The 27,867-nt window shown below is 44.3% G+C and overlaps 10 protein-coding genes across 15 annotated transcripts; 4 read left to right on the top strand and 6 right to left on the bottom strand.

Annotated features, from left to right (window-relative positions):
- Nucleotides 1-120: 120 nt before the first annotated feature.
- LOC6497502 lies at nt 121-4,392 on the bottom strand. Of its 2 annotated transcripts, none has more exons than XM_001961914.4 (3): nt 3,437-4,392; nt 2,516-3,352; nt 121-862 (listed from the first exon to the last, which is right to left on the bottom strand). In XM_001961914.4, exons 1-3 carry the CDS (start codon nt 4,283-4,285, stop codon nt 362-364), a joined length of 2,187 nt encoding a protein of 728 aa, XP_001961950.2. In that variant the 5' UTR covers nt 4,286-4,392; the 3' UTR covers nt 121-361. The 2 variants fall into 2 exon arrangements, with proteins under 2 accessions (XP_001961950.2, XP_044572522.1); XM_044716587.1 differs by having other exon boundaries at nt 2,516-3,357; nt 3,437-3,559.
- Nucleotides 4,393-4,643: 251 nt separating this feature from the next.
- Nucleotides 4,644-5,175, bottom strand: LOC6497501. Its single transcript, XM_001961915.4, has 2 exons — nt 5,022-5,175; nt 4,644-4,955 (listed from the first exon to the last, which is right to left on the bottom strand). The coding sequence occupies exons 1-2, from the start codon at nt 5,029-5,031 to the stop codon at nt 4,690-4,692; spliced, it is 276 nt and encodes a 91-aa protein (XP_001961951.1). The 5' UTR covers nt 5,032-5,175; the 3' UTR covers nt 4,644-4,689.
- Nucleotides 5,176-5,377: 202 nt separating this feature from the next.
- Nucleotides 5,378-7,754, top strand: LOC26514154. Its single transcript, XM_014906816.3, has 2 exons — nt 5,378-6,198; nt 6,249-7,754. Exons 1-2 carry the CDS (start codon nt 5,490-5,492, stop codon nt 6,272-6,274), a joined length of 735 nt encoding a protein of 244 aa, XP_014762302.1. The 5' UTR covers nt 5,378-5,489; the 3' UTR covers nt 6,275-7,754.
- A 121-nt stretch (nt 7,755-7,875) lies between these two features.
- LOC6498041 lies at nt 7,876-9,870 on the top strand. Its single transcript, XM_032451759.2, has 2 exons — nt 7,876-9,062; nt 9,289-9,870. Exons 1-2 carry the CDS (start codon nt 8,708-8,710, stop codon nt 9,795-9,797), a joined length of 864 nt encoding a protein of 287 aa, XP_032307650.1. The 5' UTR covers nt 7,876-8,707; the 3' UTR covers nt 9,798-9,870.
- A 153-nt stretch (nt 9,871-10,023) lies between these two features.
- LOC6498042 lies at nt 10,024-11,445 on the top strand. The gene has a single exon (XM_001961918.4). The coding sequence runs from the start codon at nt 10,268-10,270 to the stop codon at nt 11,192-11,194; it is 927 nt and encodes a 308-aa protein (XP_001961954.2). The 5' UTR covers nt 10,024-10,267; the 3' UTR covers nt 11,195-11,445.
- Nucleotides 11,236-13,018, bottom strand: LOC6497500 (protein fuzzy). The gene is made up of 3 exons (XM_001961919.4): nt 12,729-13,018; nt 11,559-12,670; nt 11,236-11,499 (listed from the first exon to the last, which is right to left on the bottom strand). The coding sequence occupies exons 1-3, from the start codon at nt 12,804-12,806 to the stop codon at nt 11,442-11,444; spliced, it is 1,248 nt and encodes a 415-aa protein (XP_001961955.1). The 5' UTR covers nt 12,807-13,018; the 3' UTR covers nt 11,236-11,441.
- Nucleotides 13,019-13,059: 41 nt separating this feature from the next.
- LOC6498044 (exportin-1) lies at nt 13,060-18,546 on the top strand. 3 transcript variants are annotated; one of them, XR_001408601.3, is made up of 8 exons: nt 13,060-13,218; nt 13,563-15,337; nt 15,412-15,782; nt 15,847-16,326; nt 16,463-16,795; nt 16,858-17,223; nt 17,295-17,578; nt 18,132-18,546. XR_001408601.3 is itself a non-coding variant. In XM_001961921.4 (7 exons), exons 2-7 carry the CDS (start codon nt 13,840-13,842, stop codon nt 17,442-17,444), a joined length of 3,198 nt encoding a protein of 1,065 aa, XP_001961957.2. In that variant the 5' UTR covers nt 13,060-13,218; nt 13,563-13,839; the 3' UTR covers nt 17,445-18,546. The 3 variants fall into 3 exon arrangements, 2 of the variants coding, with proteins under 2 accessions (XP_001961957.2, XP_032307649.1); XM_001961921.4 differs by having other exon boundaries at nt 17,295-18,546; XM_032451758.2 differs by lacking the exon at nt 13,060-13,218 and adding an exon at nt 13,387-13,435 and having other exon boundaries at nt 17,295-18,546.
- A 325-nt stretch (nt 18,547-18,871) lies between these two features.
- LOC6497499 (alpha-N-acetylglucosaminidase) lies at nt 18,872-22,026 on the bottom strand. The gene is made up of 2 exons (XM_001961922.4): nt 21,532-22,026; nt 18,872-21,176 (listed from the first exon to the last, which is right to left on the bottom strand). Exons 1-2 carry the CDS (start codon nt 21,802-21,804, stop codon nt 19,098-19,100), a joined length of 2,352 nt encoding a protein of 783 aa, XP_001961958.1. The 5' UTR covers nt 21,805-22,026; the 3' UTR covers nt 18,872-19,097.
- A 146-nt stretch (nt 22,027-22,172) lies between these two features.
- LOC6497498 (hyphally regulated cell wall protein 1) lies at nt 22,173-24,261 on the bottom strand. 3 transcript variants are annotated; one of them, XM_044716585.1, is made up of 3 exons: nt 24,208-24,261; nt 23,621-24,144; nt 22,173-23,548 (listed from the first exon to the last, which is right to left on the bottom strand). In XM_044716585.1, the coding sequence occupies exons 2-3, from the start codon at nt 23,964-23,966 to the stop codon at nt 22,329-22,331; spliced, it is 1,566 nt and encodes a 521-aa protein (XP_044572520.1). In that variant the 5' UTR covers nt 23,967-24,144; nt 24,208-24,261; the 3' UTR covers nt 22,173-22,328. The 3 variants fall into 3 exon arrangements, with proteins under 3 accessions (XP_044572520.1, XP_044572521.1, XP_014761715.3); XM_044716586.1 differs by having other exon boundaries at nt 22,173-23,512; nt 23,693-24,144; XM_014906229.3 differs by having other exon boundaries at nt 22,173-23,977; nt 24,022-24,144.
- Nucleotides 24,262-25,068: 807 nt separating this feature from the next.
- LOC6497497 lies at nt 25,069-27,836 on the bottom strand. Its single transcript, XM_001961925.4, has 2 exons — nt 27,555-27,836; nt 25,069-27,500 (listed from the first exon to the last, which is right to left on the bottom strand). The coding sequence occupies exon 2, from the start codon at nt 27,483-27,485 to the stop codon at nt 26,127-26,129; it is 1,359 nt and encodes a 452-aa protein (XP_001961961.1). The 5' UTR covers nt 27,486-27,500; nt 27,555-27,836; the 3' UTR covers nt 25,069-26,126.
- Nucleotides 27,837-27,867: the final 31 nt, after the last annotated feature.

Here is a 27,867-nt window from a genome sequence, read left to right as displayed (position 1 = left end):
TTTATAATATATATTTTATATGTATATACTGTAAAATGAATCATTAAAACCACATAGATGATTTTTTTTTCCACTGAAACCTCTTAAAATAAATCATACTCTAGGTTTTTTTGTCCTTTTTTAAACAATTTATTTAAAAATTAAAACAATCTTATTAAAATGGTAACATTCATGCTTCGATTCCTTCATGAAAATATCCATTTTAAATAAAATGTTTATCCTAGTTCGCGAATAAAACTAATATCATATCAAAATTTTCAGAGCAATACAATTTTGATCCAGACCTCATATTGCAGTTCCTGGCCAATCCAATAGGCACTTTAATGAATGCCATTCAATTGTCCATTGGATTGGTCTGAGCTCAATGATTCCAATTTAAAAAACGGTTCTTCCTTGGGTCTTCGCGAGGGTTATCTGTAAAATATTGACTCATAGTTGGCCCACCGTGGCGGACACTGCTGGGCATATACGTGAAGAAAATCTCGCGAAGACTGGTGTTATTCTTCGCTCGAAGACCGTGTAGCACCTGCCAGCAGACACGGGTACGCTGCAGCATTAACTGGAACACATCCTCACGAACTTTCTCCTTGAACAGTTTCGCCGACTTGGTTATCGAGTGGTACATTCCAAATGAAATGGGCGCATATCGTATTAACAGCGGATCTATTATGGCGCTTACTCTGCGAAGCTCTTCGATCAAGTCCAGATTCTTTACCATCTTGGCGCTGGTTTTGAAGTACATCTTCCTGGACTGCAGTCCGTATTGTTTACCATAACGCCTCTTAATCCACTCCCGCATCTCAGGAATCTGGTGGCCGTCGGGCAGAGTTGCTAGCACCAGGTTTTTGTCCTTCCGCAGGACCTGCAAATAACGAAAAGAGGTTTAAGTCTATATGATGAGAAGGGAATCGATCCACAAATCTTTTAAGTTATTCCCTGCATTCCCAGAATCGGACGAAAGTTGGCCGAGATAGAGCCTCCGCAGCGGGCCAAATGTGTCCTCCCACGCATTCCCCAACTTTCGCAAGGGGTCCCTTCGGAAAAATGAACAAAAAATCTAAAAAAATATTTTGATTCTAGGTTTTGATGCAGATAGAAAGGGAATCGATCCACAAATCTTTTAAGGTATTCCGGTCAAGAATCGGATGAAAGGTGGCCGAGATAGAGCCTCCGCAGTGGGCCACATGTGTCCTCCCATGCATTCCCAAACTTTCGCAAGGCGTCCCATCGGAAAAATGAACAAAAAATCTAAAAAATATTTTGTTTCTAGGTTTTGATGCAGATTAAAAGGGAATCGATCTACAAATCTTTTACAGTATTTTGTTCAAGAATCGGATGAAAGGTGGCCGAGATAGAGCCTTCGCAGTTGGCCATATGTGTCCTCCCAAGCATTCCCCAACTTTCGCAAGGGTCCTATCGGAAAAATGAACAAAAAATCTAAAAAATATTTTGTTTCTAGGTTTTGATGCAGATTGAAAGGGGATCGATCCATAAATCTTTTAAGGTATTCCGTTTAAGAATCGGATGAAAGGTGGCCGAGATAGAGCCTTCGCAGTTGGCCATATGTGTCCTCCCAAGCATTCCCCAACTTTCGCAAGGGGTCCTATCGGAAAAATGAACAAAAAATCTAAAAAATATTTTGTTTCTAGGTTTTGGTGCAGATAGAAAGGGAATCGATCCACAAATCTTTTAAGGTATTCCGGTCAAGAATCGGATGAAAGGTGGCCGAGATAGAGCCTCCGCAGTGGGCCACATGTGTCCTCCCATGCATTCCCAAACTTTCGCAAGGCGTCCCATCGGAAAAATGAACAAAAAATCTAAAAAATATTTTGTTTCTAGGTTTTGATGCAGATTAAAAGGGAATCGATCTACAAATCTTTTACAGTATTTTGTTCAAGAATCGGATGAAAGGTGGCCGAGATAGAGCCTTCGCAGTTGGCCATATGTGTCCTCCCAAGCATTCCCCAACTTTCGCAAGGGGTCCTATCGGAAAAATGAACAAAAAATCTAAAAAATATTTTGTTTCTAGGTTTTGATGCAGATTGAAAGGGGATCGATCCATAAATCTTTTAAGGTATTCCGTTCAAGAATCGGATGAGAGGTGGCCGAGATAGAGCCTTCGCAGTTGGCCAAATGTGTCCTCCCATGCATACCCCAACTTTCGCAAGGGGTCCTATCGGAAAATAAACAAAAAATTTAAAAAATATTCTGTTTCTAAGTTTTGATGCAGATTGAAAGGGAATCGATCCATAAATCTTTTAAGGTATTCCGTTCAAGAATCGGATGAGAGGTGGCCGAGATAGAGCCTCTGCAGTAGGCCATATGCGTGTCCATATAAGGATATGGATATGTCCCATTTACTCCATTTTCGAGGGTTGAGAAAACTAATTGGAAGTAGAGTAGTAGTTTTGATGTACAGGAGAATTGATCTGCAAATCGCTTAAGGTACTCCGCTTGAGGATCGAATGTATGCTAAATAAATAAGCTTCGTTAGGGACCATCGTTTAAAACTTACGCGAAAAGCATCTTTTAACATCTGGTCCATCAACCTGTCATCATCGGGGTCAATTAATTTGTGTTGGGGATAGGAAAGGCGATTCAACTGGAGCTTGTCGCTATCTCTGTTGGCCACAAGCAAACTCTTCTCAAAGATTCTCCGCACACATCGGCACAGGGCCTGGTCAATGTAGTGCTTCATAATTGGACTATGGATTTTTTCATCTGAGTGAGACTCCTGATCGATGCCCTTATTTATATCGGAGTTGGGGCACTGTTTATGGCGGAGCCCTCGAATTGGTCGGGAGCTTTGATGTGAACAGGAAGACTGGTTCGTGTGGCTTCTAAGAACTGATTTGGAGATGAGTCTAGTGCTACTCCTATGCGTTTGTTTGCTCCGTTGGGACACTTGGTCACCAATCTGTTCGTCATCGTCACTACTCCTCATCAGGCTTTTAACCAATCCTGTTCCAATAATTTCGGTTGTATTTAAAGATTTCGAGCTATCGCTCGCAAAAATTTTAGAATAGTTGAAAACATAGGGAACATGGAGTTTTGGAGACCGGAAGTAGCTTGTCAATGGATCATTGGGTTGCTGCACGGACGATCGTTTGGAAACTTCGCCACCACAAAGTCGAAACTGGGGACCATTCGATTCATAGAGTCTCGTTCGTTCGCCTTCCATGCTAAGCACCTTTGGCGGCGACTCCAGACTGACATGGACCAGTCCCGAGCAGGCACAACATTCCGTTTTCCTTATAGCAGGCACCCCAGGACTCCAGCCTTTGTCGGCAAACTTCTTTAGATACTCATCCACATCGCGATTTAGGTGCTTAATAATCCGCTGTTTCGTGAGCTTTACTTGGAAGAAAATTTAAAAAATACATTAAAAACTAAATTCAATAAAAATTTATAATATATTTTGAATACCCAGACATACCTGCTTTTCTCTGGCACCCACATCTATCATTTCCAGGTAACGATTCCGCTGATCAACCAGAAAGGCTTGACGTTCCAGTGACCTGGTCTCCTCATGGAAACTGCAAAGTTCCTTTGAGGTCGATTCTTTGACCGAATCCTGTGGTGCTTCGTCTAATTTGTCGAAAAGTCTACGAAGCTCTAATTTTATAATCGTCTGAATTTTCCGATAAAGAGGTTGAAACTTATAGTCGGAGAACCAATGATTATCTATTTCCTTGATATCTTTACTTTCGTGTGGTATCTCCACCGTGAAGGGCGGAGGCCTTGTCACAAAACGATTCTCCTGGCGATGTATTTTCGGACGAGGTTGTTTCTGAAAGTACGGGGACACCGGCCCACCAATTGGTCTAAGGATTCTCCTCTCAGGCAATACTGTTTGTTTAACATATTTTTCCTTTTCTGTAGTTTCAGTAACAGTATTAGTCTCATGGAGGGGAAGGATTTGGTCCAGGGCCTTGAATGTGGCCGGAAGGTCCAAGTAAGCAAGGGCCGATAGCAAAAGTTGGGCATTTACCGAATATTTCCCGCAGTATTGGTCTATATTGTAATTCTTCTGAAACACAAAGTACAGCAGGGCCAGCACCTGGGCTCTGCTTATCTTTACCAGCTGAGTTAGCTGACTAGGTTTGGGCAACGGGCGCAGGCCCAAGCGCATCAGGCAGTCCCGGGTCCGATGACTCCGGTTGACGGCCAAATCAAATTTGGCAGCATCCGCCAAATCGTTGGCAGCCTCTATTTGGAGCAGGGATAGCCCACGATACCACTTGGCAGTGGGGAGTTCGAGTGGCGTTCTGCGTAACAGCCCCATATCCTGGACTAAGCTCAAAGATGTAACGAAAAAAAGGAACAATAAATCGGGGAAAATTTAAGAATTTTGCGTCAATGAATCCTGAATTATCAATGACAATCATGGAGTGTTGGGGCACCTCGATATAAAGACTGATATTTGGAATATGACTCCAAGGAAGTGATATTTTATTTAAAATAATTCTTCATAAATAAAATATGAATGATAGTGGAATAATATTTTATTTCCAAACAAACATGAAACATCATATTTTATCACTAAAAATCATTCTTTGAAAATGAAAAATAAATTTAATTTTGAAAACCATAACTTGCCCATAATCCCCAAACCGTAAAAGTTTTTTCAAAATATAACCACATTTTCAAATTTAAATTGCATTTATTGTTTATTTATTAAATCATTTATTAATTGTTGGGGCAAGGCGCAACCCATGTCCAATTTGACCAAGCAACACAATCATCGGCTGATTCTAAAAATCCGGTTTGGTCTGGACAGAGAACGGCCGCACCGTTTCCAGTGGCATCAGTACATTGCCAGTAGCGTGTGGGATCCCAGAAGTTGCGGATTTTCTTGCCGATGATGGTGCTGTTGCAGATGGGCTGATTATTGCTATCGGGGTCGCAGGCAAGAACGACTGCCACAAAAAGGGCAAGGCACAACAGGACTAGGGCTATGGTTGAAGGAGAAGATCATCAGAAATTGTAGGTATTGTGTAGGAATCTCGGAGAGGACTTACTGGCTTTCATGGCTGGGTTGGTTGACTGCTACTGGAGAAGTGTGTGTCGTTCTTGGCGAATTGGCGAACTTTATATACCAAAGCCTTCCACTGATACGGGCTTCTGGTTGTATCGGTTATCTCTGCCAACCTACCACGGAACCTTGCAATTTTCTATTTTGGCAGTAACATGGAATTGTTTAAAAATAATCATGTCGTGTATCGCTACCGTATTGATAGATTCCCGCACTTCCCAAGTCCCACAAGTTCCAGTTGACGCAATCGGAAGATAATGCCATTTTTATACTGCCGGTCAATCAGGACATATTGAAATTTGAATGGTTTTATATTTTTTGTTGTGTTTTTAGCTTAAAAATATCTAAGAGAGAGCTCTGAAAAAGTGATCAGGCTTTGAAACCCGATTTGTCACTAAACCGAAATTGTCCCAAATCTTATCACCATCATAGTAATGTGACGAAATTCCCAGTCATGGAGTCGAATGCCCCAACCCAGGCCGAGGACTCCGCGGATGTTGGTCAAAATCAACCCAATACCATTGTTATCCAGCTGGTGCCAATACCATTTAACGGTGAAAGGCAGGACGGGCCATTCTGCGTCCAGGCGATACCACTTTACTTTGGACCCACGGACCCCCAAGCCGGACCGCCTCAAAGAGCTGTTCCGGATAGGAGCAGAATGCGACCGGATATGGGTGGTCCTCCCAAGCAGATGAGTGTTCCAAACCCTAACAGAAATCCTAGAAACTTCTGTAACCTGTGTCGTGGTCAGAACTATTCCCAGGCTCAAGGGGCTCCATTTATCCCACCGAGGAGCTATCCGATGGCGCCAGGTCCTCCACCGGGCGTCAGGCGTTACCCAACCGATGACGGCTACAACGAATCCCGATACTGTAGGAATACCCCATGTTGCTGCTCCTGTCACCGCAATTTTGTTCCGCCTCAGGAGCTATTCGAGGAGCAGATGGATACTCTCAAAAATAATCAGCGCGAACGGACACCAGTGGTTGAGCCTGGGGACGAAGGATACCGGGATCAGAGTACCAATACCACAGAAGCTGCTGCAGCGGCCAATGTACTAGGTAGCCTGGAAGCCCTGAAGGTCATATGCGAATCGTTGGGAAAGGCAATGGTGGCGGCGACAGCGGTAGCCGTGGGAGCAGCTCAGAAACAGGCGATTGGTATGGAAAAGTCTGCGGATAAATCTAATGATGAAACAAATCTCTCACAGCCCAAGTTAAGAGCGAGTTTCCATAAAAAACTAATACATGACTATATTCCTCCCGATCCTGGCGACACGGAGTCTATTGATATTCCTGAACCTGATGTTGTAAGGACTATTGACGATGAAAAATTTATAAAGATTGAGGACCAAGATGATACTGATTCCATCTCGGAAAAAAAGAATCCAAATGATATACTGAGAAAAATAAATAGTGAGGATGAGGATGTTGGCGAGGAGACTAGTTCGATTCGTTATTTGGATATCCCTGTTGTTGAGGAACGACCAGTAGACGCTGAGGTGGTGTCATTGGTCTCTCGCGAGTTTCCCAAAACCCCACGTCCAACTTATTTATTTAATAATACAGATGATATAGAATCTGAGCCCAATTCCCCAACTTCCAGTCCAACTCAAAATGAAAATGAAGACAACAATGCAGTTACCGAAGTATCTCCATCGAATCCGGACCAAAATGACTCGCCTCCTGTGGAAAAAAAACCTCCAGAGCTATCGGAAGCTGAAAATCGTGCTCATCCCTTAAGTATATCAGTGATTATGGATGACACGGATAAAAATGAGACTCCCCAGCACCTGTCCCTTGCCAATGATTCTCATTCGGATCAAGTCAAGACAAAATTATATCCAATTAACCGCTCCCGTGAGAGTTCCATGGAGCACTTCGCAGATCCATCGGAATCGGAACGAAGTGTTCAGGTTGAACGAATCGAACCCCTTAAGATACATTTAACGGAGAGTACCGTATCATTATTCCCCAAAATTCCACTAGATGAATCAGTTCCAGACAGGCCCCAGGATAATGAAGAAAATTCTCGAATTGCCTCGGGATCATCGACCGTCCAGAACAGGAGAAGCAAAATAGATAACTCAATTCCACATCCTGGAGATCCACATGGAAAAGCCTCCCCGGACAAAGTACCTTCCGCAAAATCTCCTGCATTACATTCGAGCCTTAAGAGTTCGTCCTCAAAAAAGTCTCCTAAGAAGTCCGTGTCATTTGCCAATACCTGTGCCGATAATCCATCTTCGACGGGGAAACAAAAATATTCTAAACATCTGCCCCAGTCAGAAATAGAATGTGCGCCAAGCCAAGCCGAGATGAATCCCAAAGCCCGGAACCCACCATCTATATCAAGTAATGCCATAAAGAGGAGACCGTTCAATGATAGGCATTTTTCCAGTAAAGCAAAAAGGAAAGCCGGCACAATCGGACCACCTACATACCGTTGTACGGGTCCTGTTTCATGGGTCAATAGTCCTGCCGAATTCCCGACATCCCAAACCAGCTGTCACACATTCCAATATACTCAAGTCAATAGTACCAAGCAACCCATCCCCGAAGGCCAAACTTATGCCGTCCAATATCAGTTCAATTCTGTCGATCAAAATTTGTAGTTTATGCGGAAATATTTTAATAGTCTAGATAAATCGGTTTAAAATACACTACAACAAATGAAAACGAACATAAAACTGGCTTCAATAAATCGTCTATCTATATTTGAGATTGCAACAAGGCCATGGAAAAAGACATCCTGATAAGATTTATTAACAATTGTCTTAAGATACGATTGCGTTAAAAGTTATAGTGATTTAGAACTTGTTGCTCGATTAGAACAGATCACATATAGTCGGGTGATACATATAGAAAAACATTTCTTGTTTTTAGGAGATAGGAGATAGCGAAATTCCAAGAAATACCAACGCAATTCCGAGTAGAAAGAGCTCCGATAAGGCGACACGTTTCTGAGACAAGCCGCTTTTTTTGCAATCGGATCGCGTCTGCCGGAAACATAAGACATTAGTAGTAGGTGAGACTATTTCAGGAGCACGTTTTGCATCGCCCTTTCAAATTGGACAGACATTAATAAATTGTTCATGTTTTCCCTCTCATGCCGTTTTGTTGCAATCACCCATCCGGCACGGCGATAATTTCCCAACAATTCTTGCCAACCGGCCTCCGATCTGCAATCATTTCAGCAATGGTTTTGTTATCATTAATCTGAAAATGTTTTTCACGTATGTATGTATAATCAATTTTAAACAATATTAAATAAGGGGAAATTAAATTTTAAGGAGATATATGGTATTAAATTTCAAGAAACATTTAATGATTGCAGAGGTGTTGCATCTTAACAACAATGCAACATTTCCAAGCTTTAAAATTTATTTTTCTTAAATAACACCATAGTTAATAGTTACTATATCTGTTACAGTGTAAGTATAATGGATTATTATGAACTTATCGTTCGCTAATGTTAAGTCAAGTTAAGTTAACCATTTCCAAATAGAAGCGACTAGACGGGATTGGACGAAATACCCCAAGAAAAGTGAAATTCCCCACGCGATGGCGCAACTGATGGAGGCAGCCAAGCAGAATCTCCAGCCATAAATTGCAGCTCTACAATTTGTCGCCAGTCTCTTCAAATCCCACCAATTTTGTTATAAAGTCGATGACATTATGGCTGCCCAGCTTAGTCATAATGTTCACCAGCAAACAGAAGCTTCAGGCCTTGGTGTTGAGCCTGGGACTCAGTGTAGCACTGGTCCAGAACACCACCGGCGATGAGAGGGAGACCGGTAGGCTAGGAAACCAGCTCGATCTGTCCAGTTCAGCCAGCGGAAAAAGCTTAGAACCACCACCGGAATTCTACAGAGGACCGGAATCAATAGATGGTCCGGAAACGAGTCCCTTGAGCGGAACCAACGGACATCCTTCTCTGGGAAGTGTCGGGGAAAGTCTAAGTGAGACGTACAAGAAGTGGCGCGGTCTTGGAGGGGCTGGTCTGCAACAACGTATCAGTGTGGGTAAGTTAATTTTTCGATGGTGAACCTATCCGTTTAATGGGGTTCCCGTGAATGTCACAATAGGTGATAATACAAAGTATTAAAGAAGTACAAAGGTGCCCATTATCAAAAATTCTACAACTTCATTGATTAAAGCTTATTGTTTATAAATAAAGTTTGTTTATTAAACCACTTATATTCTTTCCAATTTACAATAAATATTTACTAATCTAAATCCAATAACTAGGACACTACGCTGGCTCAGGAGAAGCCCCTTCACACGCCCCACCGGTGGGAGGCTTCGAAAGCAATTCTCATCCGTATCCCTACGAGTATTCCCACGGAAATGGAGCTGCAGCTGGAATTGGTGGAGCAGGATTCGGGTCCGGAAGTGGTGCCTATTATGGGAGCTCTAGCATAGAGGCTGGCATTCCTTTTGACGTCTATGGATCACGTCCCGGCCATAACCTAGGCCACAGTCACTACTCCCACGCAGAATATGCATATCCGTACCCGCTGGAACACCACGAAATAGCCGCCCACAAGGGGCCGGGTCATGCAGAGCTGCCATCCAAAGCCCTCCTAGCCAAAAGCTTTTTAATTCCACTGGCTAGTGCTGCGGTTTTGGGAATAGCCGCTGCCCTAGTGAGCAATCCCCTTCTCCTCCAGTTGGGCACTGTTTCCGGTCTTGGCACGATTGTGGGCAAACGTAAGCGACGATCCGCTGAGGAGCGTGATTTCTCTTTCAACTATTGATAGCAAAGAAATTCTACTCACTACATAGATATGCCATTTATAAACAAATTATTAAATAATTATAAAAAAAGGAGTTCAATTTTTACTTTTCATGTACTTAAAATCTACCTATCAAAGCATTTATCAGATCTCGTTTAAAACTGGTGAATGGTGTCACATTTTGGCTAGAAGTTCCCAAACCTTTTTCCCTTGAATCCTGGGATTCTTTGAAACCCCCTGACTCATATTGCGAATGAATGATTTTGAATATGGTCCTTTTTTCGCGCCTTTGCGCGCTTCCCAACACTAAATCTGTTTTTATCGGAATATCGGAGCGAACTCGAACTAAATAAAAAGACTAATAATAATAGTTTCCAATATTTAATATTTCCAAAATTCCAATTACTACCTCTCTTTAAAAGAAAATCTACTCAGAATAACTACTCAGAAATGTAGTTGCCCGAGAAGTCTTTTGAATTAATATTCAAATAATGAGCTCTCAACGAAAACTCTGGCTTCGATCAAGAGACGGCTGCCAGGACGATCTGGAATTGGCCTCACCAAGGACCAAGGACGCTCGGAGTACCGCTTCACAGGATGCTTCCAGCTCGCCAGGAAGAAAGGTACTGGTGGAGTCCATTCAATACAATCGCACTCCATCCAGGTTTGAGAATTCCTGGAAGGCTTTGAAAAGAACCAGAATCTGCGTTAGCCAACCGGATGAAGAAGAGGCCTCTGACACGTCCACGACCCAGCAGCTCCTTAACACCAGGTGGCCAGCAATGAAGCGCCGGGCCAAGGCATTGCCCCTTCACCAGTCGCCCTACACCAAATTCCCAAAGTCACCTAAAGTAGCGTCTACCACTGATAAATTGCCGAAAAAACTCTCCAGCTCCTTCAAGACATCCCAGATTTGGACAGAGTTGATGAATACATCACTGAACGCATCGCTGAACGAATCATACTGCTCTGACTTATCCGAGGATAGTTTCATTGATTCTTCGCCAATAACCCAACTAGTTCCCGATCAATCTTCGTCTCCCTACATTCCCCCTAGCCAAAAGAAGTCAATACCAAAGCTACAAACCCGCATCCTTAAAGGAGGATTCGCTGATGAGTTTGTCCAAAAGATAAAGAACGTTCGCATGGATCAGCGACATATGAAAACAATGAATCCGATACACAAGGTTACTGTGGTGGAAATAGCCCAGGAACATAACCTTCTTATGGTTTTGGTTGAACCCGCAACTGGTATGAGCAGTGGAAACCAAAACTTTAATATTATATTGCCATCTAGCTTGGCAGGAGTTGCAATTGGATCTACACTGAAATTCTATTTGGATGCCAAAGTCGAACCTCTGAAATTAAGAAACAATCAACTGGTGTATTGCCAGCCTCGCAATGTTGTTGTAGAGTAAAGTTTTTGATATAATTTAAGTTAGAAAATGAAAAAATTATGTTAATTATTTAGCTATTATCCTAATGGAAGGCCTTTTTTTATTGTAAATATAAAATTACATATCAGACTTTCAGACTTTTTTTTTGTTTATCTGAAAATGGACGGATTCATCTTAAAAAGTATAACTCTAAAAAGAGTATTATTGTCCCTAATCCCATCTTAAGAATAATATCAGTCTTTAGAAATAAACATAAAGTACATCTGGTTCACCAGCACACAGACTTTTCTTGGAGAATACTTCCGTGGATTCGTTGGGCCAAAAACCTGGAAAAAAATATTATAAAGTCAGTTATCCTTTAGTTGATAGCGAAGAGAATACAAACTTCATTGCATGTGTTGGCACTGCTGCGACAAATAATAGAAACAGGACATTGCCGTTCTCATCTGCGGTAGCATAACACTTGTGGTAGTCCGTGCAGCTATACTGATCCAAAAGGGCAGCTTTGTTGCTCGAGCTTTGTGCTTCAAACATGTGCACTGCCTCCATGGTCTGGTCGAAGAATTTCTTCAGAATGTCCAGGCGCTGAAGCTCGCCCACGATAATGCGCTTAGCGCTCGCAGCTTGATTGAGGTTTCTTGTAAAAAGACTCTTTCGCGTGTGTCGATTAATCAGTATGATGGCCAGCACATTGCCGTCAATATCCAGGTGTTCCGGCAGGCTTCTGGGCATGCATCGTTCTGCGGCGGCCAGTAGGTTGCCCTCGTTGCGATACACATTGATGGCATGCGCATGCAACTCCCGGAAGGAGGCGTTCTCCGCTCCACATAAAACACACAAGGCACTGTTCGGCGCTACAGGTATGCTCACAAACCTGTACGCTATATTGGGGCTTTTCACAGGCAAGTAAACAGGCAGATCATGCTGCAATGTGCTGGAAGAGTTAAGGAGGAAGAGCAACAGCTCCCGATCTCTAGTGTCAAGATCCCACCAGCCCTCCGTGGCTACAGCGATGCGATGGCCCACCACCAGGCAGCAGAATAAGGAGCCACAGTGTCCACTAAACTCATTGAGGCTCTGCAGGAGTGCTGCGTTCTCTGCAGCCAGCAAACAGTCGGTGTAGCCGAGTAGCTGTGTGCCGGCACATGCCGCCTCCAAAATTGCATCCACTATGGGTACGTATTTCTTGGCATCCTTCTTTAACCGATCGAGCAATGCGGCGTGTGCCATATCAGCAGTACGAGTGATGAACATAGAAATGGCTCCAAAAACCAGATCCGCTAATGTCTGGAGAACCTGCTCCGATCCAAGCCCGCTGCCACAGACAATCAGGGTGACAGCGTTGTGATCCCTCCATATGTAAGTCCACTCTTCAGCTTCGACTGCACCCTGATTCTGAGGCGGTGGCTTTGTGGTGCTCGTCCCCTCCAGTTGGATTCCCAACGACTTGAAAAACATATGAAAGCCGTTTAGAGAAGCAACAGTTGAAAACGGAAGCTAGGGGAAGATTTCTCAATAAATTAAATGGAAAGTGAGTTTAATTAATCACACTAACGTTGTCGCATTCGCCCTTTTTTCTGGTAAACACGGGCAAGCCGCCGTTTGTTGTTAAACATAGTAGATAAATAGACATCGCGAGAACCTCTTGTTTTATTTATTTTAATTTCACTCAAGTTGAGTGACTCGATCCGTACTCGAAACCCGCTCAATCCACAATCGATAAGATTAAAACTATCGATATTTTTTTGTTTACAAATTAAAAACCAAAAATTTCTTTAGAAAAAGTGCTTTGTATCTCGGAAAAATAAAAAAGAAAGTTCAGGATTCAGACTCAGTTGACCTATGTGTTAGTATTTGAGATATTTAATATAATAATATAATCCCATCGAAAAACAGTGCTATAAAATTCGATACAAATGCTTTTTCGCAATCGTGCTGGAAAACGCTCAAAACTAATCACAATACGGCAACATTGTCACACAAATTATTCGCATTGTCCGTCGTCGTCGTTTTTACACGCTGCTTTTTTCTGGAATCGGAAATAGGTAAGCTAAATTACTAAAATGCGCGAATATTGTTGGCGTTTACGCGTCCACATAGTGAAAGCGTGGATAGGAGAATGGTATAATTGTGAAATGCCGCCGCAGTTGCACGGCGGCGATGCGTTGCTTGTGTTGTGTCTGTGTGTCGGTGTTGGTGTCGGTGTGTGAGTGTGCGAAAAAGTGTAAGCGCGCGCAGGCAGCAGCGTTTGTAGTTGTAGTTGTAAGATGTTCCAAAAAAGAAAATAGGAAAATAAAAAAGAATATGGTTGCCTGGCAGGCAGGCTAGCAGGCAGTCGAAAAACGCAATAAAACTGATGTCCTATTTTGCGCCCTTTCGTTTTTTGCAGCTCCAGTTCCAGCCCCGGCACCAGATCCAGATCCAGATCGGCAGCCGCCGTTCCGTTCCTCGCCGTCATTACAGCAAGAAGAAGACGCCTAAGAAGAAGAACCGCAAGCCGTAGCCTCTCGCACAGTCGCACCAACTCGAAATCCCCCCAACATCCATACGATCCGTAGACAGCTTAGCTCAGCTCAGCCAGAGGAGGAAGCGGAGAAGCTACCAAGATTAACGCGGACACAGCTGCCGAGCGACGCAGACGCGAACGCCGCTTCTACTACAAAGCGATGGCGATGGCGACGATACTGACGTCGGACGAGGCGAGCAAACTGCTCGACTTCACGCAGAAGCTTGACATCAACCTGTTGGACAAGATCGTGGAGGTTGTGTACACGGCGCAGGGCGAGCAACTGCGTCTCGCTCAGGACATACTCACTACACTAAAGGAGCATCCGGAGGCGTGGACGAGGGTTGACAGTATACTGGAGTACTCACAGAACCAGCAGACAAAGTTCTATGCCCTTCAAATCCTCGAGGAGGTAATCAAAACCCGCTGGAAGGTGCTGCCGCGCAACCAGTGCGAGGGTATCAAGAAGTATGTGGTCAGCCTGATCATTAAGACCTCCTCCGATCCGAATGTCATGGAGCAGAACAAGGTGTATTTGAACAAATTGAATATTATTTTGGTGCAGATCCTGAAGCGTGAATGGCCCCGCAACTGGGAGACCTTTATCAGCGACATTGTCGGTGCGTCAAAGACGAACGAGAGTCTCTGCATGAACAACATGGTCATCCTGAAGAACCTTAGCGAGGAAGTGTTTGACTTTTCCCAGGGCCAGATCACGCAAACAAAGGCTAAGCACCTGAAGGACACCATGTGCTCGGAGTTCTCACAGATCTTTACGCTCTGTTCCTTTGTGCTGGAGAACTCGATGAACGCAGCCCTCATCCATGTGACACTGGAGACGCTATTGCGCTTCCTTAACTGGATACCACTTGGCTACATCTTCGAGACGACGCTGATCGAGACGCTGATTTTCAAGTTCCTCAGCGTGCCCATGTTCAGGAACGTGACCCTGAAGTGCCTGTCGGAGATTGCCGGCCTGACGGCAACCAATTATGACGAGAACTTCGCCACGCTCTTCAAGGATACGATGGTGCAGCTGGACCAGATCGTCGGCCCAAATATGAACATGAATCATGTATTTAAGCACGGCAGTGACACGGAACAGGAGCTGGTTCTCAACCTGGCCATGTTTCTGTGCACCTTCTTGAAGGAGCATGGCAAGCTGGTGGAGGACGCCAAGTACGTGGACTATCTGAACCAGGCGCTCATGTATCTGGTGATGATTAGCGAGGTGGAGGACGTCGAGGTATTCAAGATCTGTCTAGAGTACTGGAACAGTCTGGTTGAGGATCTCTACAACTCGGAGTTCTTCCATCCGACGCTAGAGTCATCGAAGAGGCAACAAGTCTATCCGCGTCGCCGCTTCTATGCGCCAATTCTTTCCAAGGTGCGCTTCATTATGATCTCGCGCATGGCCAAGCCGGAGGAGGTGCTGGTGGTGGAGAATGAGAACGGGGAGGTTGTCCGTGAATTTATGAAGGACACGAACTCGATCAATCTTTACAAGAACATGCGCGAGACGCTTGTTTTTCTCACTCATTTGGACTCGGTGGACACGGACCGCATCATGACATTGAAACTGCTGAATCAGGTGAACGGATCAGAGTTCTCCTGGAAGAACCTCAATACGTTGTGCTGGGCTATAGGTTCTATATCCGGTAAGCATAATCTTGGCAATAACTTGGCCTCTAGTTGACGTGGAACTCATTATTTTAATTCCAAATCTGTACAGGTGCTTTCTGTGAGGAGGATGAGAAACGGTTTCTGGTCACCGTCATCAAGGATTTGTTGGGCTTATGTGAACAAAAGAAGGGCAAGGACAACAAGGCTATTATTGCCTCCAATATCATGTATGTGGTGGGACAGTATCCGCGCTTCCTGCGCGCCCACTGGAAATTCCTCAAGACGGTGGTGAACAAACTCTTCGAATTTATGCACGAGACGCACGACGGTGTCCAGGACATGGCCTGCGACACCTTCATTAAAATTGCCATCAAGTGCCGCCGCTACTTTGTCACCATTCAGCCCAACGAGGCATGCACTTTCATCGATGAGATCCTCACCACAATGAGCAGCATCATCTGTGATCTGCAGCCACAGCAGGTGGGAGATCATAACCATAATATATAAATTATAATATACTAATTATATTTTATTTAATTCGTAGGTTCATACATTCTATGAGGCTGTTGGATATATGATTTCCGCGCAGGTATACCAGGTGGAGCAGGACGCCCTCATCGAGAGGTATATGCAGCTGCCGAACCAGGTGTGGGACGACATCATATCGCGCGCCTCAAAGAACGTTGATTTTCTGAAAAACATGACAGCAGTGAAGCAGCTGGGCAGCATCCTCAAGACGAACGTGGCGGCCTGCAAGGCACTGGGCCATGCATACGTCATTCAGTTGGGTCGCATCTACTTGGACATGTTGAATGTGTACAAGATCACATCGGAGAACATCATCCAGGCGATTGAAGTGAATGGCGTTAATGTCAACAATCAGCCCCTGATCAAAACCATGCACGTGGTCAAGAAGGAGACACTCAACTTGATATCCGAGTGGGTGTCGCGATCCAATGACAATCAGTTGGTGATGGATAACTTTATACCGCCCTTGCTGGACGCTATATTGCTTGACTATCAGGTGAGGTCTCTACAACGAATTCCGAAACATAAACCCCGAACTTGGCCTTGTTTTTCATAAATAGATAATTGAAAAACAAGACTAGGAAATTGGATATCTTTTTAAGTAAACTAATAACTAATATTAATAATTTCAGCGCTGTAAAGTACCATCGGCAAGAGAGCCCAAGGTCCTGAGTACGATGGCCACCATTGTGTATAAATTGCGTCAGCATATCACCAATGAGGTACCAAAAATTTTCGACGCCGTCTTCGAGTGCACGCTGGACATGATCAACAAGAACTTCGAGGACTTCCCCCAGCATCGGCTTAGCTTCTATGAGCTGCTGCAGGCGGTGAATGCGCACTGCTTCAAGGCGTTCCTGAATATACCGCCGGCCCAGTTCAAACTGGTCTTTGACTCGGTGGTCTGGGCCTTTAAGCACACTATGCGTAATGTTGCCGACATGGGATTGAATATCCTGTTTAAGGTTGGTACTCTCACTTACTATTTCATAGATTATAAAATACATGTATTCCTATTCTATTATAGATGCTGCAGAATCTGGAACAGCATCCGGATGCGGCGCAAAGCTTCTATCAAACATACTTTACGGACATTCTGATGCAAATTTTCTCTGTGGTCACCGACACCTCGCACACAGCTGGGCTGCCGAACCATGCCATTATTTTGGCGTATATGTTCTCGCTGGTGGAGAATAGAAAGATAACGGTTGACCTTGGTCCGATACCGGATAATATGATATTTATTCAGGAGTATGTAGCGTCCCTGCTGAAATCGGCCTTCAATCATCTGTCTGATAATCAGATAAAAGTCTTTGTTACTGGTCTATTTAATTTGGACGAGAATGTGCAAGCATTTAAGGAGCATTTGAGAGATTTTCTCATACAAATTCGCGTGAGTAACACAAAGGATTAAAAAATTAAATCATTTTTAATATTAATATCATATTTTTTGATGTTTTTTAGGAGGCCACCGGTGAGGACGATTCAGATCTGTATCTGGAGGAGCGTGAAGCGGCCTTGGCTGAGGAGCAGTCGAACAAGCATCAGATGCAGCGCCAGATTCCAGGCATGTTAAATCCGCACGAACTGCCAGAGGATATGCAGGACGAGTAAAGGACAGTGAAGTCGACCCCGAATGTCCCCCGAGTGATGCTTGAGAATAATGATTATGATAGGAGGATGGTGATGATGTATGAGTGTTTCTCAAGCGAGAGAGTATAAATGTTTGTTTGATTGAATGCATATAAGTACGTTATATATATATAAATACACCCACACACACACACAAAGACCCACACAACCACACACTTACACACATGCATACACATATACCTAAACAGATATAGTTGCGTTTAATGGTGAATGAGAAACAAAAAAAAAACAAAAAATGGTTATTCTTGCGCAATTACATACATTAATATGATTAACATATTGTTGCGCATTGTCCTTGACATACCATACCATAACTTTAGAGCCCAGCCAGATCCTGATCCCCCCCAGCCTCTCCTTCACATTATGTAGTTGTACGTCATCGTCTACACACACACACACACACCACCAAACACCCCAACTACCCTCTCTGAAAGGCAACCCGATACGAAAGATTTCAACTTTATCGTACTAATATTAAAATAATGTTTGTTTGGAATTTTTTAAATGAGTATAAAATTGTAGATTTATCGAGTATGAATGGAATACACACACACACACACACACACACACCTCTCAGAGCAACAGAAACAACAACAATAAGTGGAAGAAGATAAAAAAAAAGCAACCTAAAGTAAAATTTATTTGTAGTAGACATTAACAGATCAAGATCAGCAGAAGTAAGAAGTAAAGCGTATGCAGAGCTGTTTGCATATAATATTTAGCATTAACACTGAGGATGATGAAGATGAACAGAGATGAGATGAAAATAAGGAGATGAACAACAAAACACTGCATCATCATTATCCAGGATCAAGTGTCCTGTACTCTGTGCAACAAACAAAAAAATAAGCAAAAAACATTAAAAAAAAAACAAAAATGAAAAATAGAACTAAAATGCAAATACCCAGAACACACAGATACAACAACAACAACAAAAAAAAAACAAAAATAACCCTAAAATTGCGTATTAATGATGATGTTTAAATTTTTACATAATTAGTTTGTACATTAATTTAAATAAAAATCAATTAAAACTACATTGATGTATGATGCATAATTTAAACTGTCTTCTATTTATTTCACAAATTTTTTCAATTTCAGGAAATACTGTTTAGAGATAGTACTACAGATTGAAAAAATATAGTATATATTTGTCAGGTATTTTGAAATATTATGAAATTCCTAGGCACTGACAACCAATTATTCTGGAGAGTCACGAATTTCATAATTTCAGGAAATACTGTTTGAAGATAATGCTAGAGATTTAAAAAGTATTATTTTTGTAGTTTTCTCTCAGATTTCATAATTTCAGGTAATTCTATATACTACAGATTTAAGATAATCCTATAGATAGAACCTCCATATTGGAAAAATATTTTGAAGTTCGATCTCAGAGCTCTTAATTGATTTTATTATTTATCAGATATTTTGAAATATATTGAAATTATGAATTAAAAATTATTATTAAGGACTTCCTAGGATTTAATTTCAGGAAATACTGTTTAGATATAATCCTAGAAATTGGAAAAATATTTTTAAAAAGTTAGCTCTCAGAGCTTTGAAATACATTTTTATTTGTCAGATATTAGATATTTTTATGAATTAAAAACTATATTATTCAACAGCCGGCTTCCTAGGAACCGACAACCGATTATTGTGGAGATATAGACTGTCCCTCGTATAGCCCATCCACCTCTCAAAGATCGTGTGAGAGATGAACCAGACATTCTCAACAGGATCCGTAGGATAGATATCCGTTTTGTTGCTGAAGGGCAGTTCGATTCTTTGGGAGACCTTTTGCTTGAAGGCGGAGCCATTGAAGGGTCGCTGGGAGTGCAGGGCCACGTTCACGTCGTCGAAGAAGAGAGACCACCGCGGCTTGTAGTAGTCCTTCACCAGTCCCGACCACTGCTTGCACGCGTAGTCCAGTATCTGGCCATTCGGTCCCCAGGCAGTTATTTGATTCCTGGCATTGAACTCGAAGCTTTTTCGGTCTTCGGGATGGGGCGCCACTTGCTTGGCCTGCTCCAGCCAGTTGCCCAGCAAGAAATTCCTGCCGCTGGACAGGATCAGCTCCAAGTCATCGAACAACTGCAGCAGCCTGGTGCTGAGGAACTCGAAACGCGGCAACTGACGCTTTCGGAAGGACGACTTGAGATTCACGTACAACTGATCTGCAGTGATCTGCAGGAACTGCCGGGTTATGTCCACCAGATCATGCTCGTAGACATCGTATCTGTCGTCCTCTAAGGGGATGATAACCCTGGCGGAGAGTAGCAGGTGCCAGGCCTCCAAGACATCGCTGGCATTGTACCAAGTAAAGGGATCATGGTTGAAGGAAGGTCTTCTGGTCACCACGTACTGCCCCCGCATCTTCTGGAGTCCATGAAAAGAGTAAACACTGTTCTTTAGTAGCAACCAGGCCTTTGCCAGGCTCTCGTCCTTGACTCCGTAGCGGGTCACGGTGAAGTGACGGAACCAACTATCCAAATCAATGGAGTTCCGACTCCATCCTCGCTCCAATGTCAAGGAGTACACGACGTAGTTCTGGCCAATTCCCTCGGGAGTGATACCCGTGCCCACAATACTGCTATTGGGCATACTCCGTGCCGCCTCGATCCCGGAATTAATCAGCTTGGCCGATCCAAACATGCCCAAGGTGCCACCGAAGTTGTGCAGCATGCACCAGATGAACGGCTGGCCAAAGTAGGAGTGGGTGAGCTCGTACTGCGGGAACTGCTCGCTCTGAAGGTCCAGCACGAGGATCCTGCCACGAGGCACTGCCGTGAGGAAGGCCTCCGCCATGTCCGGCGTCCAAAACGGATTCTTCACAAACATCCAGCCCTGCAGTAACCAAATGGCCTCCGGATCCACAGCCGTCATGGAGTTGTGAATGGCAGCCGCTGTGGATCGCATGTACTCCGGCTTAGCCACCGGTGGTTCCAGTTCGTTAAAGGGATCGCAGAAGAAGATGTGATTGGATCCATAGATGGTCACAACGCTCTGCAGGAAGGTGGTCGCTATTTGATGAAATAACGGCTCTGTGGGCTCCACAAACAATCCGCAACAGTAGCGATCGGGAAACTGGTTCCATCGTTGGACGTCCGTAAAGGAGGTATTCGGATGCAATCGGCTCAAGGCCCTGGGCACATGGCCGGCGAAGGCGGGCAAGGCCACGCTCATGCCCAGGTTGCGTTGGGCGCTCAGGATCTCCTGCTGCAGGAGCAGCTGGAACTGGCGCCACTCCGGCTTCAGGGGACCAGCCCATCCTCTAATATTTCCCATGCGCTGCCAGGCCTGGAACGCGGGTCCAGCCAGATGGTCATCAATCTCCTCCTTGCTAAGACCCATCTCCGTATAAACCTCCACCCAGATGGCCTCCTGAATCGGTGCTATTGACAGGTTGATTCCCATCAGAGCCATCCAGTCTAGATGACGACGCCACTGCTGGAAGCTCCACCACGCGAAACTATAGCTCCAGGTGCATACGTTCTGGTGGTAGATAATTGGACTGGCCGAGATGGACACCACGGTAGCATTGGGCAGCCGCAGGTTGTCCGGAAGCTCGATGCGCATCTTGAACCAGTCGACGTCCTTGTTGAGGTAGTACTTCAAGTAGTGGTGGAAGGCCTTGCAGGCGCAGACACCATCCCAGCCAGTCAACAGGATCCGGCCATTATCCAGCTTGGTGATCTATGGGATTAGGATTAGAGAAAAGGATGAGGCTCTAGAGATTTCATAATCTTAACTCGTTAATGAAAGATTAGGGACGATCTCGGGAGGAATTCTTTATCTTCCTCAACTTATTAGTCCTTAGTCTGAACTCTTAACTTTTTAATATATTTTTACATACTTTTAGATGGAATAATTTGTAGTAATTGATGGAACAGAGCCCTATCAAGGCTGCTATAATAAATATTTGCTATTATACTTAATGCCACTGATAGTAATCTCAAGTAGAGCAGCATAATGGAAAGTTTTGCTTGGGATTATGATCACATATACGTTGATGAGTAGAGAACCAGGGAGACTATATGGAAGTACTTACCTTGAAACTACGCAGCTCCAGATCCTTATCCACCTCCACTTGAAACCTCTTGGCAGACTTCGGGCCAACCAGTCGTCGAATCACTGCCCTGGCAGCTTCAACCTGCACCTCTGGAGGCGTACTAGGAGCCAAGTGGGCAGCCAGCTGTTGCCCCAGGTCAGGGCCTGCTGTAGCCATCTCCATATACCCGTTCCATTCTGCGGCCACTCCTCCATCCAGATAAAGAACCTCCAGCAAGGCCAAGGCCAGAATCAGAATCCATTTTAGATGCATCTTCGCTGGGAGCTGCTCCCCATGTGTCAATGTCGACGCCACAAACACAATTAAAGTCCCTCCAACTGACAGCTCCCGAGCGAAGCTCTCTCTTGTGGAACGAGCCCCAAGTGAAGAAGATGAGCGGACAATAGATGGGCAACGGGAACAGCAACAAGTTCATTGCAGCGCCTCGGCTCCCAATCATATTCTGCTTATCTCTACACAGCAAGAAATTGGGAATTAGATTTATGATTTTTAATTATGATTTTATTAGCACAGCCTACTGAGTTTTAAGTTCAGATTTTAGAGATGGTTCTCTTTTATAAAGATATTAAATAATATTAAAAGTAAATTTAAGCCTCTAGTTAAACTATTAATTATAATAGTTTTCTTTTAAACATATGCAAAGATTTATTTGATTTCAAATCAGAAGCACAATTGAACAATTCTTATTTTTGTAGTTGAAGAACCAAACGATCATTTGAAAAATATTGATATAAATTTAACAAAGCACGAACGCTTATCAATTTAAATAGAACACCTTAGAGGTAAATGCGAAGAAATTGATCTTCGGTTAGTGCCTTGTTACACATCGGGCATTTGTGCATCGAGCGAATGGCGCCTTCGATGCACTCACGGCAGAACACATGCCCGCAATGGGTGGACACCGGCTCACGGTGGCTGACACACTCCAGACAGACAGGACACTTGTAAGGGTCATGGCATTGGTTCTTCTTATGGTGTCTGCACAGGCGCTTCGGTGGCGACGGATCATTGGAATCCGCAGTGGTGGAATTATTGGAAGTACTTGGTCCACGGCAAACGTGCTGAGGGGCGCGTCCTCTGGCCGGTTGGGATGATGTGCCCGGTTCCCCGTCGTTCGAATCAGTGCGTGGAACCAGCTCCAAGGGCGATAGAACAAAGACATCCACCGGGGTGGTGGCAATGGTGCGGCGATAGTGACGCACAACAGTCGGAGTGGCAGTTGATGGCACCAGGTTGGTGTTGCCAACCCAGGCGAGGCAATCCTCGCAGTAGCGGTTGATGCGTTCGAGGCTCTCGGTGGACAGGGTGGAGTTGGGATCATTATTACCCTCGCCCCCTTCCCCAGCATTGTTCGAGGCGCCGTTCGCGTCGCCCTCCTGAGCGAACAGATTGCTCGCGTCCATGTCCTGCAAGAACTCATCAACCAGAGGACTGTCCGAGCCGGTGCTACTGCCATCAGAAGGAGCAGGCGATCTGGGTACACCCGCTGATACGGAGCTTGAGTTCGAGGAAGAGCTGGAGGTTTCCTCTTCGTTGGCCCTTCCATTGCGGTTCTCATTGCTCACCTCGGAGGTCAGGCTGTACTCGCTGTAGATGCTACCCCGACTGCCTACGCTTCTTCGACTGGCTACGCTTCTTCGACTGGCTACGCTTCTTCGACTGGCCGCGCTCCCTCGACTTGCCACACTGCCGCGACTAGCCACGCTTCTTTGGCTAGCAACGCTCCCTCGACTAACCCCACTTCCTCGGCTAGCCATACTTTCACGGCTAGCAACGCTCCCTCGACTTGCGACACTTCCTCGACTGGCTACACTTCCTCGGCTAGCCATGCTCCTTCGGCTAGCCATGCTCCCTCGACTAACCACACTTTCACGGCTAGCAACGCTCCTTCGACTTGAGACACTTCCTCGACTAGCCATGCTCCCTCGGCTAGCCATGCTCCCTCGGCTAGCCATGCTCCCTCGGCTAGCCACACTTTCACGGCTAGCAACGCTCCCTCGACTTGCGACACTTCCTCGACTGGCTACACTTCCTCGGCTAGCCATGCTCCTTCGGCTAGCCATGCTCCCTCGACTTGAGACACTTCCTCGACTAGCAATGCTCCCTCGGCTAGCCATGCTCCGTCGGCTAGCCATGCTCCCTCGGCTAGCCATGCTCCCTCGGCTAGCAACGCTCCCTCGACTTGCGACACTTCCACGACTAGCCATGCTTGCCTCACTGGCCGCGCTTCCTCTGCTAGCCCTGCTACACTGGCTTACCATGCTTCCGCGGCTGTCCACACTTTCCCGGCTTTCCATACTCGCCACGCTCCGATTGTCAAAGTTGTCCTGTCCAGATTCTTCGCCCATTACGCTGCCGGAGGATCTGGACGAGTTCGAACTTGCACTGGACCATGAGCTGGTGTCCGTCGACATGATAAGTTTAACTGAAAATTGAGTGTCAGCCGGGAGCAAAAGGAAAACTACGAACTTATCTGGAAAGTTCACAGGAATGAATGAGATGTTTTCTCCAAAAGCTACAATCGGCTTCTGACAGGAAAAATAATGGCTTGCCGACAAGCTCCAAACAGTTGACACCTGGGTAAATAGTTTCCTTTTTGTCAAAAATATTTCTCTATTAGTACTATATGTTCTTTAAAATTTAATTCACCTTCACCTTATTCTGAGGAAACTTGTCTATTGAGTGGCAAAAAGCTAAAGGAACCTAGATTTCTTTTCATGCAAAAAACAAAATGGCGATTAGTGTGTAAAAAGTACCGATAATTACGGAAGAATAGTGTTTCAAAATATGGTGGCATCTTTACAGACTCCTTTTTGAGAATTTTTAAAATGGATTAGACTAGTTTAGATCCAAGTCGCATACTTTTAATCGGTTTTACTGAGTGATCACTGATTCAGTGATCAAATGGTTCAGATGAACGCGATCATATTCTACATTCTAGACTTCAGAATTCTATAAACTCCTCTAAAGATTTAGCTCTTAACGGTTAATCTTTCAAGACCTTTGCAACACTGAAAATAAACTTTAAAGTTTATGTAATAATAGTTCGATAATTAGAAAAGAACACTGTTTCCAAATCTGGTAGCACCTCTTAGGTCTTCTTTAGGACCATTTTTAAAATGGATTATAGTAGTTAAGACCTAAGTCGCATACTTGTAATGTGATTATGATCGGTTTTACTCAGTGATCGAGTGTCTCAGTTGAACGCGATCATAGTCTAGATTCTAGACTCTAGAATTCTATAAACTCCCCTCAAAATAAATAACTGTTAATCTTTATAGACCTTTGCAGCACTGAAATTAAACTTAAAATAACTTCCTTATAGTCTAGTATTCTAGACTCTAGAATTCTACAAACTCCCCTCAAAATAAATAACGGTTAATCTCTCTAGACTTGGCAGCACTGAAAACTTGAAACTTTAAAAAAGTTCATCATATGGTCACTCCTAACCCGTGTGGGCTTTCAAACAATCAAAAATAGAGATGTTTTTCGTTGTCCAGTATTTAAAAGATACAGTTACAAGATCATTTGAGTTTTATTGCACATATTTCGTCTTAGACACTAACAATAATATAGTTTATGCCACGGACTGAGCCGCCAGCGTAAGTATGTATGTAAATCTATATGCAACTGCAAAAATCCTCGGTCGAATTATTCAAACCTCCTCCAAGGATGAATGCTCCGCTTGACAATCAGTGTATATAATATTCCTAACAACTGGGGTTAACAATTTAGCAGTATATATATTTATGTAAAAAATTAGAAACTCACAGCGGACAATGCAACGCAATGCAATGCTTGCTGCCATCGTTTTGTTTTCTTTTCTTTTTGTTGCAACAAAATACAATTATAAAGCCTTGGCCAACAACGATCGTACACAATTATGTTTAAGTGTACGCAAATGTATATATTGGTACTTAGAATCTAACGATACTTAGGATACCATTTACAATTTAAATTTTAAAAGCCTTTCGTGTTGCTCACTATGATAAATTTGCACAAAAATCCAAAAAATGACTAGTTTTAACAGCCGCTGGCACGTACACAAATCATCTCATCTAATCTCTAATGAACGCTATTACCTATCCTTAAACAACTAAACTAAGTACGTATGCAAGTCATGTCTGCGTGTGAGGGTAGTACTGACTACTAAAACAACCTGGATTTAATATTGTTTGTTGTTTGTTTGGCTCAGAGGGAAGCAAAACAACTCTTTGGCAAATCACTTCAATTCCACAGAACCACAATCTAAATAATTCCATCCTCAATATCATCGATTGTGGTTAATTCGTTGTGCTGCACATTTTCGAAAACCTTTTCGTTATTTCTTTGTTTTCTCATAGAAGAAGTTCCAATTTTCTGCTTATAACAGATTCTTAAATAATTGGCAACTGAAATGGCTTTCAGAAATCAGAAGAAAAATTAGTGTTTGGTCAATTTTTAGCAAATCACAAGCCACAGAAATTATAACTGGTTGCTCACTCTAGTTCCCTCAAATTCTGGAATTGTTTTGGGTGACCTTGTTTTTATAAATTCGTTGTGCCCTTTGCTTTGAATTGTGCCATCATCTCAACTCACTCGCTAATGGAGTACGCTTTTCGAATGCACTTGCTGTGTCTGGTGATCCTCAGCTCCTCAGCCTCGTGTGCAGGATGCTGTCGGTGGGTTACCTGTTCCGGCAGCTCTGTCGAGGATTTGTTCAATGCGTATGTGCGAATGAAATCAATAGTGGAGTATCCTTGGGTTCCTGAGCATTCAGAGTTTCGGTTCGACGTCGGCTCCCCAGCATCATTGGCGGCCGCAGCTGATACGCTGTTTAGACTCTGGGTTTGATTCGGAGCCGGGGGTACGTCGAGCGCCAAACTAGCCTCCGGAGTAACAGGAGCAGTAACAGCTGCTTTCGTTGAAACCAAAGACAATCCACTGCCAAAGCCGTTAAAGGTTTTTGGCGATCCAGACGGAGGTGCAGGACTTTTGGGCTGATCCAGATCCAAGACAATGTAGTTTACGCCACTGCTACCCGCCAAACTGGTCGGTGTAGCTGGCTCTTGTGGTGCGATTGACTCCCTCGACGGTACAGAGATCGGCAGTTCCAGTCGATTTACGTTCTCATAACAACGCTCGTTGCTTAAATCGAAGATCATGGCCTCAACATTGGCGTACATGTGCACGGATTCATTGGGACTTAAAACTGGTGCCGGCGGAGGTGCCGATTCCTGGGGCGGCAAATCCAGAGTACGCCGACGTGAGCTCAATCTGTTCCCAGAAGGTGGGGTGGCCTGCAGATCCGGAGAGGTCCCATCAAGGCAACACTCCTGTAGTGTTCTCAAAGGCTGATCGAAATAGGCGTTAGGAATCAGACCAGGAGACTGTAGATTAGGTGGAGTGTCATCTGATTGGCTATCATTGGCCTGCAGCAAATGCAAAGCACTGGGATGCGGAGCATCGCTCATGGAACTTCCAAGCTGTCGACTAATCAGTGGAGCCGGCTCCAAGTAGTTGTTACTGTGTGGGTTTCCATCCGCACGGCCCATCATCGTGGACACCGAGTGAGTGGAGTTTACGCGATCCCTTTCCACCTGAGCAAAAGCATCTGTATTCACGGCATTGATGTAGCGTTGGAACATAGGATAAAGCAGCTCGGCATTTTGAACCCTGAAGGTGTATATTCCGGGCCCAGACATGCATCTGCGACCCGCTTCAAATGAAAAGAGGTCGGCGTTAAGACCATAGCGTCTGAGATGCTGCAAAGCCCATATAATTGGTTCGCAGCCGGGCGATTGGAAGATCAGTTCCCGCGGCGTCAGCTCCAGGTACCCGCTGCGAATGGTGGGCGTACCAGGGGAGGGCTGCAGATGGGCCACCCGCACTCGAAAAACGTTTTCGTGGCCGCGCAGTTCGTTCAGCTTACTTGTACTGGTAATGCACCCCATGATAATAGCAAGCACCTGCATAAATAAAAATTAGGCATCAGCCACTTTGGGGGTAGCGATTATGCATACCTGGACGGGCGGTTCCGCCTATTTCTTATCGCAGCGGGCATGGGGAGCCTCTACGTAGGCTGATAAGCGCGCCACCCACCACCACCCACTGACAACACTACCAAGCGCTGAGAGGGCTCTCTGGCCTGGCAGATGATGAGTCCTTTTTGAATCCACTTCCGAGCTTTGTCCAGAGTGTTTAATTTGGACGAAGTAACGGCCATTTAAATATTAATCCAACTTCATTCCTTATTGTTTTGCAAATGCAAAAGCAAGGATGGCCCTATCGGTAGTTGGCCACTCTAACCACAGTATCGATATATTTGATAATATA

The sequence above is a fragment of the Drosophila ananassae genome, chromosome 3R, assembly GCF_017639315.1.
Source record: "Drosophila ananassae strain 14024-0371.13 chromosome 3R, ASM1763931v2, whole genome shotgun sequence".
Classification (NCBI taxonomy): Eukaryota; Metazoa; Arthropoda; class Insecta; order Diptera; family Drosophilidae; genus Drosophila; species Drosophila ananassae.
Note: the sequence above shows the minus strand (reverse complement) of the source record. Positions and strands in the feature narration are given on the sequence as shown.

What these genes read in the sequence shown, in the direction of transcription:
- LOC6497502 (XM_001961914.4), bottom strand. Translation starts at nt 4,285, where the DNA reads ATGGGGCTGTTACGCAGAACGCCACTCGAACTCCCCACTGCCAAGTGG. An exon ending in TGGGTGCCAGAGAAAAGCAG is followed by an intron (nt 3,353 to 3,436) that starts GTATGTCTGGGT and finishes TTCCAAGTAAAG; the next exon opens with CTCACGAAACAGCGGATTAT. An exon ending in TGTTAAAAGATGCTTTTCGC is followed by an intron (nt 863 to 2,515) that starts GTAAGTTTTAAA and finishes CGTTATTTGCAG; the next exon opens with GTCCTGCGGAAGGACAAAAA.
- LOC26514154 (XM_014906816.3), top strand. Translation starts at nt 5,490, where the DNA reads ATGGAGTCGAATGCCCCAACCCAGGCCGAGGACTCCGCGGATGTTGGT. An exon ending in AGCTCAGAAACAGGCGATTG is followed by an intron (nt 6,199 to 6,248) that starts GTATGGAAAAGT and finishes AATCTCTCACAG; the next exon opens with CCCAAGTTAAGAGCGAGTTT.
- LOC6498041 (XM_032451759.2), top strand. Translation starts at nt 8,708, where the DNA reads ATGACATTATGGCTGCCCAGCTTAGTCATAATGTTCACCAGCAAACAG. An exon ending in GCAACAACGTATCAGTGTGG is followed by an intron (nt 9,063 to 9,288) that starts GTAAGTTAATTT and finishes TCCAATAACTAG; the next exon opens with GACACTACGCTGGCTCAGGA.
- LOC6498042 (XM_001961918.4), top strand. Translation starts at nt 10,268, where the DNA reads ATGAGCTCTCAACGAAAACTCTGGCTTCGATCAAGAGACGGCTGCCAG.
- LOC6497500 (XM_001961919.4), bottom strand. Translation starts at nt 12,806, where the DNA reads ATGTCTATTTATCTACTATGTTTAACAACAAACGGCGGCTTGCCCGTG. An exon ending in AAAAGGGCGAATGCGACAAC is followed by an intron (nt 12,671 to 12,728) that starts GTTAGTGTGATT and finishes ATCTTCCCCTAG; the next exon opens with CTTCCGTTTTCAACTGTTGC. An exon ending in GTGCCAACACATGCAATGAA is followed by an intron (nt 11,500 to 11,558) that starts GTTTGTATTCTC and finishes ATTTTTTTCCAG; the next exon opens with GTTTTTGGCCCAACGAATCC.
- LOC6498044 (XM_001961921.4), top strand. Translation starts at nt 13,840, where the DNA reads ATGGCGATGGCGACGATACTGACGTCGGACGAGGCGAGCAAACTGCTC. An exon ending in GGCTATAGGTTCTATATCCG is followed by an intron (nt 15,338 to 15,411) that starts GTAAGCATAATC and finishes AAATCTGTACAG; the next exon opens with GTGCTTTCTGTGAGGAGGAT. An exon ending in GATTGAATATCCTGTTTAAG is followed by an intron (nt 16,796 to 16,857) that starts GTTGGTACTCTC and finishes ATTCTATTATAG; the next exon opens with ATGCTGCAGAATCTGGAACA.
- LOC6497499 (XM_001961922.4), bottom strand. Translation starts at nt 21,804, where the DNA reads ATGCATCTAAAATGGATTCTGATTCTGGCCTTGGCCTTGCTGGAGGTT. An exon ending in TGGAGCTGCGTAGTTTCAAG is followed by an intron (nt 21,177 to 21,531) that starts GTAAGTACTTCC and finishes CTAATCCCATAG; the next exon opens with ATCACCAAGCTGGATAATGG.
- LOC6497498 (XM_014906229.3), bottom strand. Translation starts at nt 23,966, where the DNA reads ATGTCGACGGACACCAGCTCATGGTCCAGTGCAAGTTCGAACTCGTCC.
- LOC6497497 (XM_001961925.4), bottom strand. Translation starts at nt 27,485, where the DNA reads ATGGGGTGCATTACCAGTACAAGTAAGCTGAACGAACTGCGCGGCCAC.